At 30.2% G+C, this 16,749-nt stretch overlaps 1 protein-coding gene and 2 long non-coding RNA genes across 7 annotated transcripts in view; 2 read left to right on the top strand and 1 right to left on the bottom strand.

Annotated features, from left to right (window-relative positions):
- The window catches only part of LOC140440334 (uncharacterized), a 15,901-nt gene extending 2,637 nt beyond the window's left edge, over window positions 1-13,264 (bottom strand). The window contains exons 1-3 of one of the 5 annotated variants that reach the window (XM_072530776.1): window positions 13,131-13,264; window positions 11,489-11,794; window positions 4,549-4,725 (exon numbers count right to left, since the gene is read on the bottom strand). In XM_072530776.1, the coding sequence (XP_072386877.1) occupies window positions 4,549-4,725; window positions 11,489-11,723 (412 nt within the window). In that variant the 5' untranslated portion in view covers window positions 11,724-11,794; window positions 13,131-13,264. Of the gene's footprint in view, window positions 1-4,548; window positions 4,726-8,442; window positions 8,655-11,488; window positions 12,081-13,130 lie in introns of those variants that run through there. The other 4 variants (XM_072530778.1, XM_072530775.1, XM_072530774.1 and 1 more) reach the window with 4 other exon arrangements.
- LOC140440335 (uncharacterized) overlaps window positions 1-16,749 on the top strand; it is a 22,843-nt gene extending 6,094 nt beyond the window's left edge. Inside the window, exon 3 of the long non-coding RNA XR_011950815.1 lies at window positions 16,664-16,749. This is a non-coding gene — a long non-coding RNA (uncharacterized lncRNA). The remainder of the gene's footprint in view (window positions 1-16,663) is intronic.
- LOC140440336 (uncharacterized) lies at window positions 13,233-16,658 on the top strand. Its single transcript, XR_011950816.1, has 3 exons — window positions 13,233-13,350; window positions 15,190-15,302; window positions 15,875-16,658. It is a non-coding gene; the product is annotated as an uncharacterized lncRNA (long non-coding RNA).

Below are 16,749 nucleotides of genomic sequence, written 5' to 3'. Positions count from 1 at the left end.
GTTCAATGAATGCAATTGGTACTTTTGTACGACCTTCATTTATTTTTCCCAGAAAAAGGTTCAAAAATGAATTAATGGACGCTGCCCCACCGGGAAGTGTTGTTTTTTGCCAGGAGAAAGGGTGGATGTCTTCAGACATTTTTGTTCAATGGCTTAAAAATTTTATTCACTATACCAAAGCTTCGAATGAGAACAAAAAATTATTATTGTTAGATGACCACAGTAGTCATAAGGGACTGGAAGTCTTACAAGTTGCAAAAGAAAATGGTATTGTACTTTTGTGCTTTTTACCACACTGTTCCCACCGGGTGCAGCCACTCGAAGTGGGCTTTTTTAGTCCTCTATAAACCTATTACAGCCAAGAGATTCAAAATTGGTTAAAACAAAATCCTGAAAGACTCGTTACGCACTTTCAAGTTGCTGGGTTGTTTAAAACAGCTTACCTTAAAAGTGCTACTCCTGCTAATGCCATAAATGCCTTTGCCAAAACAGTGATTCAACCTTTTAATCCTGATATTTTTGAGGAATGGATGTTCGCTCCATCATCGGTTACATATAAACTTATAGACAGCAATCAAGATCGAACTCAAAACATCCATCTAAACAAACCAGATTATAATCTAGAAGAAAACTTAGAAAGTGGACAAAATCACCCACCTAAACTGCCAACTGCCAACGGGTCCTTCTAGAAAATACTCGACAAGATTTTCTTCACATAACAATCCAAGATTTATCACCCATTCCAAGTGTTTCGCAGTCAAACACAAAAAAACAAAAGAAGTGTGGAAAAACAGGGGTAATAAATTCAACCCCTGAAATTCAAGAATTGAAAGATAAGTTTGTTGAAAAAGAAAATGTAGAACGAAGAAAACTGACAAACAAAGTTAAACGACAAATAAAGCAGAAGATAGAACCTAAAGGGAAAGCTACGTACAACAGTGGATTAGAACGGAAATCTGTAGATGACACTTTTCCTGAAAAACGAACATTATGCCAAATGGCAAAAGAAGGGATAGAGAGAAATAATGAGAAGGAACAAGAATTCGCGAGCGATAACGAAAATTTTGAAGATGATGATTCCGACGTCGCTTGCTTGTATTGTAATGGCCTGTATCGTATCTCAAAGTCGAAAGAATGCTGTATTAAATGTCAGGAGTGCCAATCCTGGTGTCACTTTGACTGCGCTGGGGTCGATAAAAAATGGAAGATATTTTATTGTGATTTATGTTCTTAATTGTTTTAATGTGTGTTACTTTTTTATTTGTTGTATTATTGTTCATATAATTATGCCATCATAATCAAGGAATGTGCCTATGATGGCACACTTGACATTTCTGATATTTCAATTTTTTAATATAAAAATCCACATTAACTTTCACCTTTATATGTCCAGCTTAATTGGTACATTCAACTGAACTAGAAAAAAAAATTGTAACAAATATGATCATGTATTTTAATAAAAAAAAACGAGAGGTGAAGTTAGGTATGCCATCATAGGCATATTTTTACTTTACATATTAATACTATTAAATATACTACAACAAAAGGTAAGAAACTTCGACATTCTCTCGTCTATATTAATTGATCAGATGATTATTTTAACTCTATGTAACAGCAACGAGGAAACCCGAAAAAATAAAAGGATAAGTAAAGGAAAAGGATAAAAATCTAAAACGCAATTCGAAATGTTTAACAAAAAGTTTATGAAATTTTTATGATATACTTACAAAGTGGACAAAAAAATAAAATAGTTTTAAAATGTATAATAAACAGTTAGTTGTTTTATATTACAAATATGAGCAAGTTTTTCTTATTTTTCGAAAGTACTTTTTCTTTATTCTAAAAACGCTATTTTGACAAGTAAAATCGTCTATTTCTCTAAATTACGCTAACTAAAATAAACATTCCATTATGAAATTGCATATAACGAATATAAGTGCAATGTATGGGAAAACCTCTAAAACAAATTTCACTTTTTAAAATCTTTTCTCGTACGGCTTTTCTCTAGTGTGGACTGTTAGATGTGCTTTTACATTACTTTATAGTTTTTCTCTAGCGTGTATTCGCAAATTATTTTTGAAGTTATACTTCTATACGCGCGCTCCACGTTGGAAATTTGTACGGGAGTGAATCGGTGAAATCATTACATATGTAAGATAATGAGTAAGAAAGAGACAGAAGATATATTTTCTCTCTTTCTCTCTCGAGAATAAAAATGTTCCTTTTGTATATATGTATTATATATACATATATATATATATATATATATATATATATATATATATATATATATATATATATGTATATACATATATATATATATATACATATATATATATATATATATATATATATATATATATATATATATATATGTATATATATATATATATATATATATATATATATATATATATATATATATTAATATTATTATTTATGTGATATGTTTTGTATTATTTATTAAATGTTCATATTTATTTTAGACTTTTGTATTTCAAAATAATAATCTCAATAAATCACTATATGACCGAGAACTGTCAATTTTGAAATACGTTTGTGTCATGTCTAATTGGCAAATATTTTACCTGTTTGGTTCATACGCTGGTGTATGTGAGTTCGAATCCCAATATGAATTTCTTATTTTATATTATTATTTTATTAAATTTTAAAATAAAATCGAAATTTACAACATAATCCTAGTTGTTGTGGCCGTGGTAACCCAGGTTCGAATTCTGGTCACGGCAATGTGCTAACATGTCACGGTGAGGCAATTTTTTGTTTTTTTTTTTTGTTAAAAAATATTTAAAAACATTAATTACTGTGTTTAAAACAATAAAATGTATTTTGAACAAATTTTTACAAACAGGTGTATATAGAAAACACTCTAACCCGCTCCAAAAAATTTGTTTTGAAAAAATTATTGTTGGAAACGAAAAATTCGATAATAGGGTAGGATTAAAAATGATACTTTTGTTTATCTATATAAAAATAACGATTTTACACATTTTTAATGGAGTTTAGAATAAAAATTTAACAACAGCGATTCATTGCTCAGTTTTTGAAGTTATATGCGTATATTAAACATATGCGTAAATAAGTTATGTATATTGTCATTTTTAAATATTTACTTATGACTATTGCATTTTAATTTGTATTGTATTATTATATTGAATTATGTTGCAGTGTATTGTATTGTATTTTTATATTAATAACAAAATAAACAATGAATTTTACTGCAGAGTATGTGTAAAAAATTTTTGTTCATTCAACTCCTTTCATACATATATGAAAATAAAAATATACATTTTCATCAAAATATTATTATATTTTGATAAAATCCTCCTATTACAAGTCAAATGTTTTTTATATACAGCAAAGGATGCACCATATACCTATATACCTAATTCTGTTTCTCTTTCTGCTCTCTCTTACCTATAGCATTACATATGTAATGATTGTGCAGATTGACCCCTATAAAAATTTGTAACGGCGAACGCTTGTATAGAAGTATATCTTCTACCAGCGGTCCCACTGGTCCTGCTTCACTAAATTGCTTAAATCAAATGTCATACTTGTGAGGTATTTCTCCAATGTGATCTTTCATATGTTTAGTTAAATTAACTTTTTGTGCAAATTGTTTTAAACAAATCTCGCACTGATAGGATGTTTCTCCAGTGTGCACTCTCAAATGTACTCTTAGATTAGAGGCATGACTAAATCGCTTAAAACAAATTTCACACTTGTGAGGTTTTTCTCCCGTATGAATTATCAAATGTTTTTTTAAAGAACCTGCCTCACTAAACTGCTTAAAACAAATTTCACACTTGTGAGGTTTTTCTCCAGTATGGATTCTCAAATGTTTTTTTAAATTACCTGCTTGACAAAATTGCTTAAAACAAATTTCACACTTGTGAGGTTTTTCTCCAGTATGTATTCTCAAATGTCTTTTTAAATTACCTGCTTGACAAAGTTGCTTAAAACAAATTTCACACTTGAGAGGTTTTTCTAAAGTATGGATTCCCAAATGTTTTTTTAAAGTACCTTCGTGACTAAATTGCTTAAAACAAATTTCACACTTGTGAGGTTTTTCTCCAGTATGGATTCTCAAATGTTCTTTTAAACTACCTGCTATCCTAAATTGCTTAAAACAAATTTCACACTTGTGAGGTTTTTCTCCAGTATGGATTCTCAAATGGTTTTTTAAATGACTTGCTTGACAAAATTGCTTAAAACAAATTTCACACTTGTGAGGTTTTTCTCCAGTGTGTACTCTCAAATGTTCTTTTAAATGACCTGCTATCCTAAATTGCTTAAAACAAATTTCACACATGTGAGGTTTTTCTCCAGTATGTATTCTTAAATGTCTTTTTAAATTATATGCTTCACTAAATTGCTTACAACAAATTTCACACTTGTGGGGTTTTTCTCCAGTATGTACTCTCAAATGTTCTTTTAAATTACGTGCTACCCTAAATTGCTTAAAACAAATTTCACACATGTGAGGTTTTTCTTCAGCGTGCACTCTTAAATGTACTTTCAAATTACCTGCTGTAGTATATTGCTTAAAACAAAATTCACATTTATAAGTTCTTTTTCCAGTCACAAATTTTATATTTTTATTTAATGTTTTTCTTTTAGCATGTGGATTCATATAATTTTCTTCGTGAGATAAATGTTCAGATAGTGTCTCCATAACTTCCACCTTGATCTCTTGGAAATAATCTAAAAATCAAACTGACTATAATATAAAGATATGAGTACAAGAGAAAATGAATGTAAAATAAAGAAATGTAATAATCAAGTTAAAGGTTAATAAAATACAAGACAATGCAGGGAAACAGGATTAAAAATATCAACATACATGCAAAAATTGACATACAAAAATTGAGACAAGATACTAAACAGAACGATGAGACAGAAATAGCACTAACTCTGACAAATACAAGCAGTCTAGGACCTAGGTAGCGAAGTGTAGTATCGAAGCTTCAAACCAGTGACGGACTAAGACTAAAGCGGGCCCTAGGCACCATTGTAATTCGGGGCCTATTTTTCAGTCATGACACATATTTTGCGTTTGATAATTTAGTTTCAAAGCATATAGTATGTAGTTTTATTTAGATGTCGGATTCCAAAAAAAAAGGAAAAAATAATATACATGTACAAAAATTAAATAAACATAGTTTATTAAAACTAACGATAATACAACAAATTTACTCAAATTTATTAGTTATATTGGTTTTTTTCTCACTTTTAGTGACACCACCTGATGTCACAAATGGGTTTAATGATCAAGTGTTTTGTAATGCATTCCAGCTATGTGTAGAACTTAAAAACATATCGACCCATGTAGCGAAGACTATAGTAACTCAAAAAACGCTTGATTTGACTTACTATTATGGTATTATTATTCTTTTCAAGCTCTGTTTGGTAGAAAAGTATGGTAAATCAGGTATACATTTTAAGGCAACCGGTAAAATATTTGCATGTGTATAGTAAGTTTACTGACCCTCACTCCTGCAGGCGAAAACTATAGTAAGTTGAATTACTGTAGTCTTCGTTGCAAGAAACAACGGAAGGTATTGCAAGTTTGACTTACTATGGGTTTCACCGCATGCTTATTTGTAGGGTATGTTTGTTAAATACTATTATAAACATTTAAAGTTGCTGCTGTGTGAAAATAATCATTTTTAACGCGAATTAAAATGAAATCAAGAACACAAAAAATTTTGCACAATGGAAAAAACTTATGTGAAAAACAATCATCAGATTCAAGTAAGTTTGATCTATATTAATTTTATTTCTTGTTTTTTACTAACATGAATTATTATTTTAGAACCAGAAGAACATTCGAAAACAGTATGCTCTTCTAGCACATGCACATTACAATCTATGAAATGACAACCAAGTTTACTTATGCCAGTAAAATTAGCAAATAATGTACCAGTGAATTTAGAAATGTTCGTTGCTTTTATTATTTATTTATTTTAACTTGTCCTTTTTTAGAATTGGATGACTCTCAAATCACTGAATTTACTTGTGCTAGTGAAGTACCCATTGTATCAGATGCAGGAACCTCATTGTATGATACAGCTTTAGTTCCCAGCAACCACTCTACAGACAAGCAAATCAGTGCTCATAATGCACAATCAGGTACATCACTATTACTTAATATAACTGTTGATAACACCAACAACTTTACTTGGAACTTGTCAGATAGTTCAGATCTCGATCCTAATTATGAACCAGAACAAACATCAGATTCTGACTCATCTAATATGCCAGATACTGAAGTTAAAAGTCAAATTAAGGGTGTCAACGTCTGTAGAAAGCGTAATATGATGCGTAAAGGAAAAACAGGTAGAAAACGTGTAAGAAATACAAGTGGGTGGCTTGATGTGAAGGCTAAGAAGGATCTAAACGTAGGCATCGAAGACAAAAATCGTAATGATGAATTTATTCCTGCCAGACAGATGAAGAATCCATGCAAAGAAGCCTGTAGAAATAAATGTCAAGAGAAGATAAGTGAGGAAAATAGGAAGATATTGTTTGAAGAATTTTGGAAAATTGGTGATCACACTAGACAATGGGATTACATAGCAAGATACGTTAAGCCTCTTGAGGCATATAGAAGAGGGAAACACGCTACAAGACCAAATAAAATTGATGAAAGCATCTTAAACTCGATACGACATCACATTCAACTTTTTCCTGTAGTGCCTTCCCACTACACCAGACAAAAGTCAACAAAAATGTACTTGGAGGAGGGTCTTAACGTTGGAATAATGCATAGATTGTACTTAGAATACATGCAAGAGAAAAATGTTGTAGAAGTAGGTACTTTAAGACAATACAGGGAAATTATTAATGCCGAGTTAAATCTTCCATTTTTTAAACCAAAAAAGGACCAATGCAGCCTCTGTAGAGCCTATCCACTAGCAAGTCCAGAAGATAAACTTAAAATAAAAGATAGGTTTGATAAACACATTTCTAATAAAATAGCTGCCAGAGCTTTAAAGGATGCAGATAAGGAGGCGGCTATCGATGATAAGTCAGTTTGTGCCGCTTGTTTCGATTTAGAGAAAGTCCTTGTAACACCCCAATCTGCTGTGAGCGACTTTTATTACAAGAGTAATCTCGCCACATATAATTTTACAATTTATAATATGGGAAATAACAAGGACTATTGTTATGTGTGGCACGAGGTTCTTGCGAAAAGAGGGCCAAACGAAATAAGCATTTGCATTTTGCATTTTTTAAATCATCAAAAAGAAACCGGAGTAAAAAAGGCTATTCTTTACTCTGATAACTGTGGCGGACAAAACCGCAACCGTTTTATTTTCTCACTGTTTGCTTATGCTTCTATCAATCTCAATATTCAAATAGTTCATCGATTCCTAGAAGCAGGTCATACACAAAACGAAGGAGACAGCATGCATGCTGTTCCCTTCAATGGATCATGTTGGTTCGCATGACAAAAGTGTCTTGAAAGCCATACATTGTAAAAGAAATAGCAAAAAGCAACTTTTTTAGTTTAAAACAAAAGGTGAAATTAGAAAATTGGGATAAAGATAATGGTGGAGAAAAGCTAAAGATAATCAAGATTAAAGAAGTGCACTTTTTATCAGATATGCCTCATAAAATGAAGTTCAAATATGACTATGCCGATGAGCTAAAAATAATAACTTTAAAAAAGACTAAAACAAATACAATAAAAAACGATAATTCTAAAGATTTACCTCAACTGTATACAAGTTTGCTTCCAATAAATGAGAAAAAATTGAATGGTTTATTTGATTTATGTAAACCCAGAGGAAACAGTCTTCCTAACATTCCTGAGGTTTACCACGAGTTTTATTTTTCCCTCAAAGCCGAGAATGGGACGAAAATACAAAAGGGACAGAATATTAAAACTAGTAAAAATATGGAAGCAGAAAGTGACAACAATGAACAAGATTCTAATTTTAGTTATTCTGATTAGTTCTAGGAATGTTTTTATTAACATTTATTAAACAGTAATGCTTTTTTTCAATAAATCTGTTACTAAATCTAGAGTAAGTGTTTTTTTTCTTCGACGAGAAATGCTTGGACGAAAACTATAGTAAGTCTTCAAAATTTAGCAGAAAAACAAGTAATTTTGTTATGTTTAATTTGTGAAATTCCTTAAAACCCTTTATATAATAATATATCAGAAATTTAAGTGTGTAAGACATATTTCTTCCAAAAATAACGCCATTTCTTAAAGCAAAATCTTTGCGAAAAATTTTCAAACGCGATTATCTCAGTTCAACCAAAATTGAGGTACAATAGTTTTTGTTGCATAGGTCGATATATAAATACAATTCCTGAACAATATTAAAAAACAAATTTTCATTTTTTATAAAAATTTCGGCAGCAGGTATGAAATGGACAGATAAAATATAATGTTTTATATATAAGTACCTTAAATTTACTGGACATATTAAACCCATTATCATAACGCTGTCCCCGCCCGTTAGTGATGGAGTTAATGTGGTCACTGGAGTTTTCGTAGTCTGACAATTTTCTATGTACATTTTTCCAATCATTCGTCATTTAGGGACATTTTCCAAATAAATTCATTTCACGATTTACTGACTTTCCCTATCCTGCACATTCTCCAGACTTAACATCTCCTGAAGCATAAATTTGGGGCATTGCTAAAACTGCCGTTTTTAAACGGGTACCAAAACTATCAATGAGTTAAAGGATGCCGTTAGAGCCTTCTTCGCGGACTTGAGACAACCTTTATTCCGTAACATTAAGAGAAATCTGGAATATCGGTATGAAATCTGTCTTGAGAGAGGAGGAGCTCATTTAGAACATGTTATAAAGTGCCAATAATATGTTTTTTTTTTAAACAATAAAATAATTACAAATTCAGTTGTAAAATATCTGATTTATCTAGCATGCAAAAAACGCTTAAAAATGTTTTTCCCTATAATCCTCTTTATCTTTTAGGCAATTAGAACTGTAATTTTAGAGCCATTTGTTTACTACAAAGCTAACAGTAGCATTTAGATCGCGAGGAACTATGAGTGTGGGAATTTGAAACAAATAGTCTATATTTTTTTTTTTTTTAAGTTATACTTCTATACGCGCGCTCCACGTTGGAAATTTGTATGGGAGTGAATCTGTGAAATCATTACATATGTAAGATAATGAGTAAGAGAGAGACAGAAGATATATTTTCTCTCTCTTCCTCTCTCGAATATAAAAATGTTTCTTTTGTATATATATTTAATATTATATATAATAAATATACATATAATATAATATAATAAAATATTTATTAATATTATTATTTATGTGATATGTTTTGTATTATTTATTAAATGTTCAGAATTATATTAGTCTTTTGTATTTCAAAATAATAATCTCAATAAATCACTGTATGACCCAGAACTGTCAATTTTGAAATAAGTTTGCGTCATGTCTTCGGTAGCATAGTAGTCAGTATCCCCGCCTGTCACTCGGGAGACCGGGGTTCGATTCCCAGTCGGGGAGGACTTTTTTATTAATATTATTACATGATAAATTAAATATATAGTATTTATATTATTGTCATTTTTAAATACTTACGAATATTGCATTTTAATTTATATTGTATTATTATATTGAATTATGTTGCAGTGTATTGTATTGTATTTTTATATTAATAACAAAATAAACAATGAATTTTACTGCAGAGTATGTGTAAAAAAATTTTTGCTTCAACTCCTTTCATACATATATGAAAATAAAAATATACACTTTCATCAAAATATTGATTCAATCCTTCATTTACTATACTCCTATTACAGGTCAAATGTTGTTTATTAATTGTGAGTAAGTTGTTATTAATTCTGTTTCTCTTTCTGCTATGTCTTACCTATAGCATTACGTATGTAATGATTGTGCAGATTGACTCCCAAATAAATTTGTAACAGCGAATGCGTGTATAGAAGTGTAACTTCTACCAGCAGTCCCACTGGACTGCCACACCCGTTTTTTTGTCTTAAAGACGGATATATTAATTCCTCTCATGTCCAACGACAGTAAGAGTAGGAAGACAATGAATCATCCAATATTCAAATCGAAAATTGGTTTTGATCAGCCCCGAAAACCTATAGTATACTTGAAAATGATTGATAGCACAAATTTTATTGCACAGGAGATAACTTGTCTTAAATTTTGTAGTCATTTTAATCCACAAATGATATAAGTATGTAATCTCTACAGGTACAAAACATTTACAATTTCCAAAAAGGAGAGGTTCAATTTATGAGCCCTTAACTTTCTTAGAAACAATTAAAATTTCCAAGAGGTGGAACATATTTTGCAGATTGTGAATCATTTTAGTTAAGAAATTATTTGTTGGAGCAAGAAATTCGAAAATTGAGGAGATAAGGCAAAAATATTTTTTATTTAGATGAAACATGGATAAATGAGGGCATTTTGTAAAAAAGTTTGGCAAGGTAAAGTGGTTACAAATGCTTCTTAGGCATTTATAAAAGATTTGTCTATGGGCTTAAAATTTCCAAGTGGTAAAGGTCACAGTTTAACTATCACTTATATTGGAGAAGATAAAGGATTTGTTGATGGAGGCTTGCTAGATTTTATTTCAAATTCTATGAACAACTACCATGAAGAAATGACTGCTGATGTTTTTGAGGAATATTTCAGTCAAATGATATATTATTACTGACCAATTCTGTAATAGTCATGGATAATGCCAGTTACCATTCAAGATTAAAGGAACCATTACCTAACACTAAATGGAGAAAGCAAGAACTCTTGGATTGGCTAATAACCAAAGAAATAGTAATAGCAGCAGAAGTTTTACTCAAAAAAAGAGTTATTGCAGCTATGCAATATTCACAAAAATTTGAGAAGTACAGTATAGATGAAATAGCAAAAGAACATGGAGATGGAGTTAAAGTGTTGCAATTACCACCTTATCACTGTGAACATAACCCCATAAACTAATCTGGGCTCAAATGAAGGGATATGTCTCGAAAAATAATATAACATTTAAACTTTAAGATGTTTGTCAACTATTATCTGACTCCATATCAAAAATTTCATCTGACAATTGGCAAAAAGCTATAAGACATGTCATAGCAGAGGAAGAAACATTCTGGAAACTTGATATGGTAATAGAAGGAAACAATAGACACAATTATTATTTCTGTGGGAAATGAAGAAATTGATGATGATGCCTCCTTATTGAAAGAAGACAACTTATGTATTTAGGTATGTAATTATATATTTATATTACTAACAGAGAACTATGAACTAGTTTTCTGTTACTAATACTAAAGATATATTATAATTGATTATGTTCCGTGCATTAAACTAACCATTGCCCTAGTATTTTTATAAAAAATAATGTGGGAGTGTCACAAAAAATTAGGCATTTTTAAAAATTGATTCCTATATAGTTATGCTACTTCTAAATATGGGAGGATTTAAATATTTTGATACTAACCTTTTTCAGTTTTTTGATTTTCTTCAAATGGATCGAGTTTATTTCCATGTTGTTCTGTTTTAGTATTTATGAGACAATTCTTTAAGTCTAAAGAATCATATGTGTCATCAGTACTTTCTCTATTGGATTCCTCCTTAATTTCACATTTAAAGCCATCCAAAAGAACATCATCCAAGTGATCATAATTTATTTCTATATTACAGGTTTCCTCGCTGATTTCTTGTTTTACTTCCATTTGATTATACTTGATTTTAGATATTCCAATAATTTTACATCCAAAAAGTTAAAGTTAACCTCAGTCACATTCTATAAGAAAACACACACTTAACTTAATTTACATTAACATGATTAACATTACAAACAAAAGTAATGCTTGTACTCAAATGTACTGTGGCCACAGTATATTGCTTAAAAATAATTCTTAAGCAATATACGAATATACTGTGGTCTGGACACACTTTAAACTGTTTTATAATATTGATTTATTAACAATAAACTACATACTAAAAAACAAGTAGGTAGTAAGAAAACTGAGTAAGAGCACAGTTTAACCAGAGAACAACCGAACACAGTTTTCGGTTTTTCTATGGTTTAACCACAACCACAAACCACTTTTTTATACTATGGTAAGCAGAGTTGCCAACCTTCTTGCAAGCTTTTTCCCTCAACTTGCGTTAAAAATTTCCACTTTTATGAAAAAATTCCCTCCCGTTTACAAAATGGGTTTTATAACAGAAATATAAGAATGTGTATATTAAGCCACGTTATGTTCAGCAAAAAAAACACTTAATCTTATTTCGGCGCCTTTCACGGCATTTTGGTGTTTTAAAGAAGTATTACCAGTTGCTAAAAACGAGGAAATACTTGAAATACATTTAATAGCAGTCATTTTTTTAAATGTTTCTTACCTGCAGCATGTTTTGCAGTTTTCGCTTTTGTTACATAAAATGCATTACACACTTTCCACATACATTTTTTATTATTATGTGGCAAAACCTTAACCCAGATTTTAAAAGAAGGATCTTCTAACCACTTAACATTTAATGTTTTTTCTCTAGATTTGGTTATTTTTTTTTATTGGATAACTACTACCACTATCACTAAATACACTACTGTTATTATTGTCATTAATTTTTGTTATACTTACACTCTGCTCTAAACTCCAATAATTATTAAGAAGTAACACTATACAGAAAGCACAGTAAGTATATTTATACACAAAGAATTATACTGTGCACTGTGCAGATGCAGAAAGTACCAAATACTAAATACGACAAATCGGTGGGGTGGGTTTCCCACTTCCACTACAATATTTATTCAAACAACCATAATTGAAATTTTATTTAAGTACCTAATAAATAAAGACGAACTTATTGGGACAAGTTCTACATCAGCATTAATTAAGTTTTATTATATTTTGATTTAGGGAATAGGTACCTAAAGATCTTAATATTTATATAAAATATAGTGATCTGGTTGTGAAATGATTACCCAACCATCATATATTTTAATTTTGCACTGGAGTAAATATTCCCTTTTGAGTTAATTTTTTCCTTTTCCCTTTTGAGTCAAAAATTCCCGTAAAAAGGGAAATTTCCCTCCGGTTGGCAACACTGATGGTAAGAGTTCTTTTCGTTGTTACCTCGGTCTGTCGTCTCGTGGTGCAATGACGTATAATATATTATACGTCATTGTCGTGGTGTGATCACATGGTACAATGTTATAGACATATTTATGTGTATTCATTCATTGTACCATGGTTTGATCGTGTTCTGGTTCTGACAGTGATCAGCTCTCACATGGTACAATTGAATACTACATCCAGTGTTGATCGAGTTGTTAATGAATACAAGGTAGTCAAGGTATGATATTGCGCATGACATTTGACAGCTGGTCCAGGAGTGTGACGTAGTCAAGACCGCTCGAACCCATTCTTTCAGTTTAACGTACACATTAATTTTGAAATTATGATCAAAAAATGATCGAATTTTTTTTAAATGTTTTGTTTTCGTTATAATTGAATAACAATTATATTTTCAGTAGCGTAAAACATTTACTTTTCCTGGGGGTTCAGGCGAAATATTTATTTTTGTTTTCATACATATACTACATACGCACTATTTTGTATAGGTAAATAGTAGTAGATTTGCGTATTTTGATTCACTGTCACTCGTTTCCAAGCAATTTTACTGAAATAAAAACAAAATAGATTACAATAAAGAAAAGTCTGATTTATAATTCAATATGGTATTTTAGATTTATTTATTTTTAAATTTAGTAAAATAAAAAATATACAATTACTATAACCCACCGATTATTATATGGAAAATTTACTTACCAAACAATATAATAATATGAAAATAACGCACAAATTAGTTCAAACGCAAAACACAATAAATATCGACTAAAGACGACTTTACACCGACAAAAGACAGAAGGCTTGTATAAAAACAAAAGATCGACAATAATATCGGTTATCAATGGTGACGACTGCAAATTTCAAGTTATGAGATAATAAATATATTTTAAAATAACTCAATACTGACCAAGTCATCTATTTTATAATAGAAAAATAATTTAGATATATGCTTACATAATGTCTCTTTATACAAATATCCACTTCGCAAGGGCTTAAAAAATTTGATGGATAAAATGTTGAATACTTTGCTTCACCACTGCCTGATGTTCATGGTTTGAAGATCTTCCTCCATATATCCTCTATCCACCTTTTATTGGGCCTACCTCTTGTCCTATTTGCTTGGGGTTTTAATCTCTGGATTACTTGTACAGCTCGATTATCTCGCATTCTTTTTAAGTGGCCAAGCCAGTTTAGTCTTTGTGACTTTACAAATCTAACGATATCTGCTCTCTGCAGTAATTAATCCAGCTCCGCATTAATTCATTTTTATTCTTCATGAACCATCGCTATTTTTGAATGTTTGTTATGTGTTAAAAATAGGTGCTTTTAAAAACATTTGGATAAACTGAGTGATGTGTATAGTTATGCAACTAGAAAAAACTTTATTATAATATCTTTCATTTTGTAGATTAACGAAGACCCAGAATTCATATGAATATATCAGTTTAAAGCTTTTTAACATGTTAGGTACTATAAAATTGTTTTTTTTCTTTTACAGTAACCTTAAATGGTTTTTTCATATCGATTTGTTAAGTAAGAAACTAGCCTCAATCTGCTATGCAATTTGCAATAAGATCTGTTTCGGAGGAAATAAACTTAGCATCTTCCAAAATAACATATTTTTCTTTGTTAAATCATGTTATCATTATAAAAATATATAATGCTTTCAACATCTGAAATATCAAACTCTGGAGTACAAGTTGATTGACCTGTACCTACGTGTAATAAAAGATAATTAAAACTTGTTTTATAAAGGATATCTATGTTAACAAAATAACTATACCAAAAATTAATAAATTTAAATTAACTTCAAAATTTTATTTATGATTAAATATTATAATAGCATAATTTTATTATCTCTTTATAATTACTATAGCCAAATTTTATAAAAACACTTAAAATTAAAAGTCTTTCCTATACAACTACATTCAAATGTTGCGTGAAGAAGCGGTCTTGACTAGTCATGCGCGACGCGAACCTATTTTGGAACATTTACCATACAACATTACCATGAAACATGTATCATACCTTGTGTTCATTGTACCATGGTACATATTTGTAGAACCGAGTAGGTCACTTAAATTAAAGTGTACTCTCTTTGAGGTTTGTAGTAAAAACATTCCGGTAATATGCGAACTGTCTTGACCTTCATTCCGAAGACTATCTTTTCAAAAGGTAAAAAACTTCGACATTCTCTCACCTATATTGATTGATCAAATAATTATTTCAACTCTATTTAAGAGGAACGTGGAAACGCGAAAAAAAAAATAAATAAAGGATAGGGAAAAAGGATAAGGATGAAAATCTAAAACGCAATTCGAAATGTTAAATAAAAAGCTTATGAATTTTTTATTATACACAAAGTGGACAAAAAATACTACAATAGTTTTAATCTATATAATGAACAGTTTGTTGTTTTTATAATATACATATACGCAAGTTTGTACTATTTTTTGAAAGCACTTTTTCTTTATCGAAGAAACGCAAATTTGACACTTTTAATACTTGAGCGTACAATTTTACTTTGGTAAAGTTTTTCTCTAGCGTTAGCAAAGATTTTGTTTGCAACGTTTTTAATTTTATGCATGTAGGAATCTTACAAAAAATAAATTGAATAATAATTCTATTTCACTTTATCCTGTATTTTCAATATTCATAACCTCACTTCTTCCAAAGCCACGTTTTCAATTTTATGCATGTAGCAATCTTACAAACCTTAACTAATGTTAATAATAATTCTATTTCAGTTTATCCTTGTCATCTGCAATTTGTTTGATTGTGATTTTGTAAAATAATTGCCAAGGAAGTTAACCCCCTTTGATGTCTTTCTAATACAGGCTATGTTATATTCTAGTTTCTGGAATATTTTATGGGATAATTTATTAAATTAAATGATGAATTCACCACATATTCAACCAAATAAGACTGCAGCTGTTTTAAGACCATCCAACCATTATCAAGAGCCATGAACAACTTACCTTGTCAACCACATGAAGCCATAACTATCAGTTTTGAATTTGTTTATTGTAAAGCTTTAGGCAGAGTTTATTTGTGCAAACTAAATATTATTTTGTTTTATCCTAAATAAATATTAGTTAATTCATTGTTTTATTTGTTACCAGCTGAATTTTCATTGTTTAAGACAAGACGGATTCATACTTAAGAGACTGAGCTAGGCGAAGCATAGACGATAAGCTCCCATGGTCGATTGAGGTATTATTTTATAATAGTATTTCAATTCTCTTTGGTAGTCTTATCGTTACACATTGTCAGTTGCACACTTATAAGCATTTTTCTGCAGTGTGACTTTTTATGTGATAAGTTAAATGAGCTTTTCGAGCAAACTGCTTAAAGCAAATTCCACACTTGTAAGGTTTTTCTCCACTGTGCGTTCGTAAATGATTTTACAAATTAGTTTGAGAAAACAGCGTAAAACAAATTCCACATTTATGAGGTTTTTCTTCAGTGTGCACTCTCAAATGTATTTTCAAATGAGGTGCTGTCTTTGTCCTTAAAACAAATTTCACACTTATGAGGTTTTTCCCTAGTGTGCCTTTTTATGATTAGTTAAAACGCATTTTTGAGAAAACTGCTTAAAACAAATTTCACACTCGTAAGGTTT

This window comes from Diabrotica undecimpunctata, chromosome 4 (assembly GCF_040954645.1).
Source record: "Diabrotica undecimpunctata isolate CICGRU chromosome 4, icDiaUnde3, whole genome shotgun sequence".
NCBI classification, from domain to species: Eukaryota; Metazoa; Arthropoda; class Insecta; order Coleoptera; family Chrysomelidae; genus Diabrotica; species Diabrotica undecimpunctata.
The sequence above is the reverse complement of the archived record's forward strand: the minus strand, read 5'-3'. Positions and strand labels throughout refer to the sequence as shown.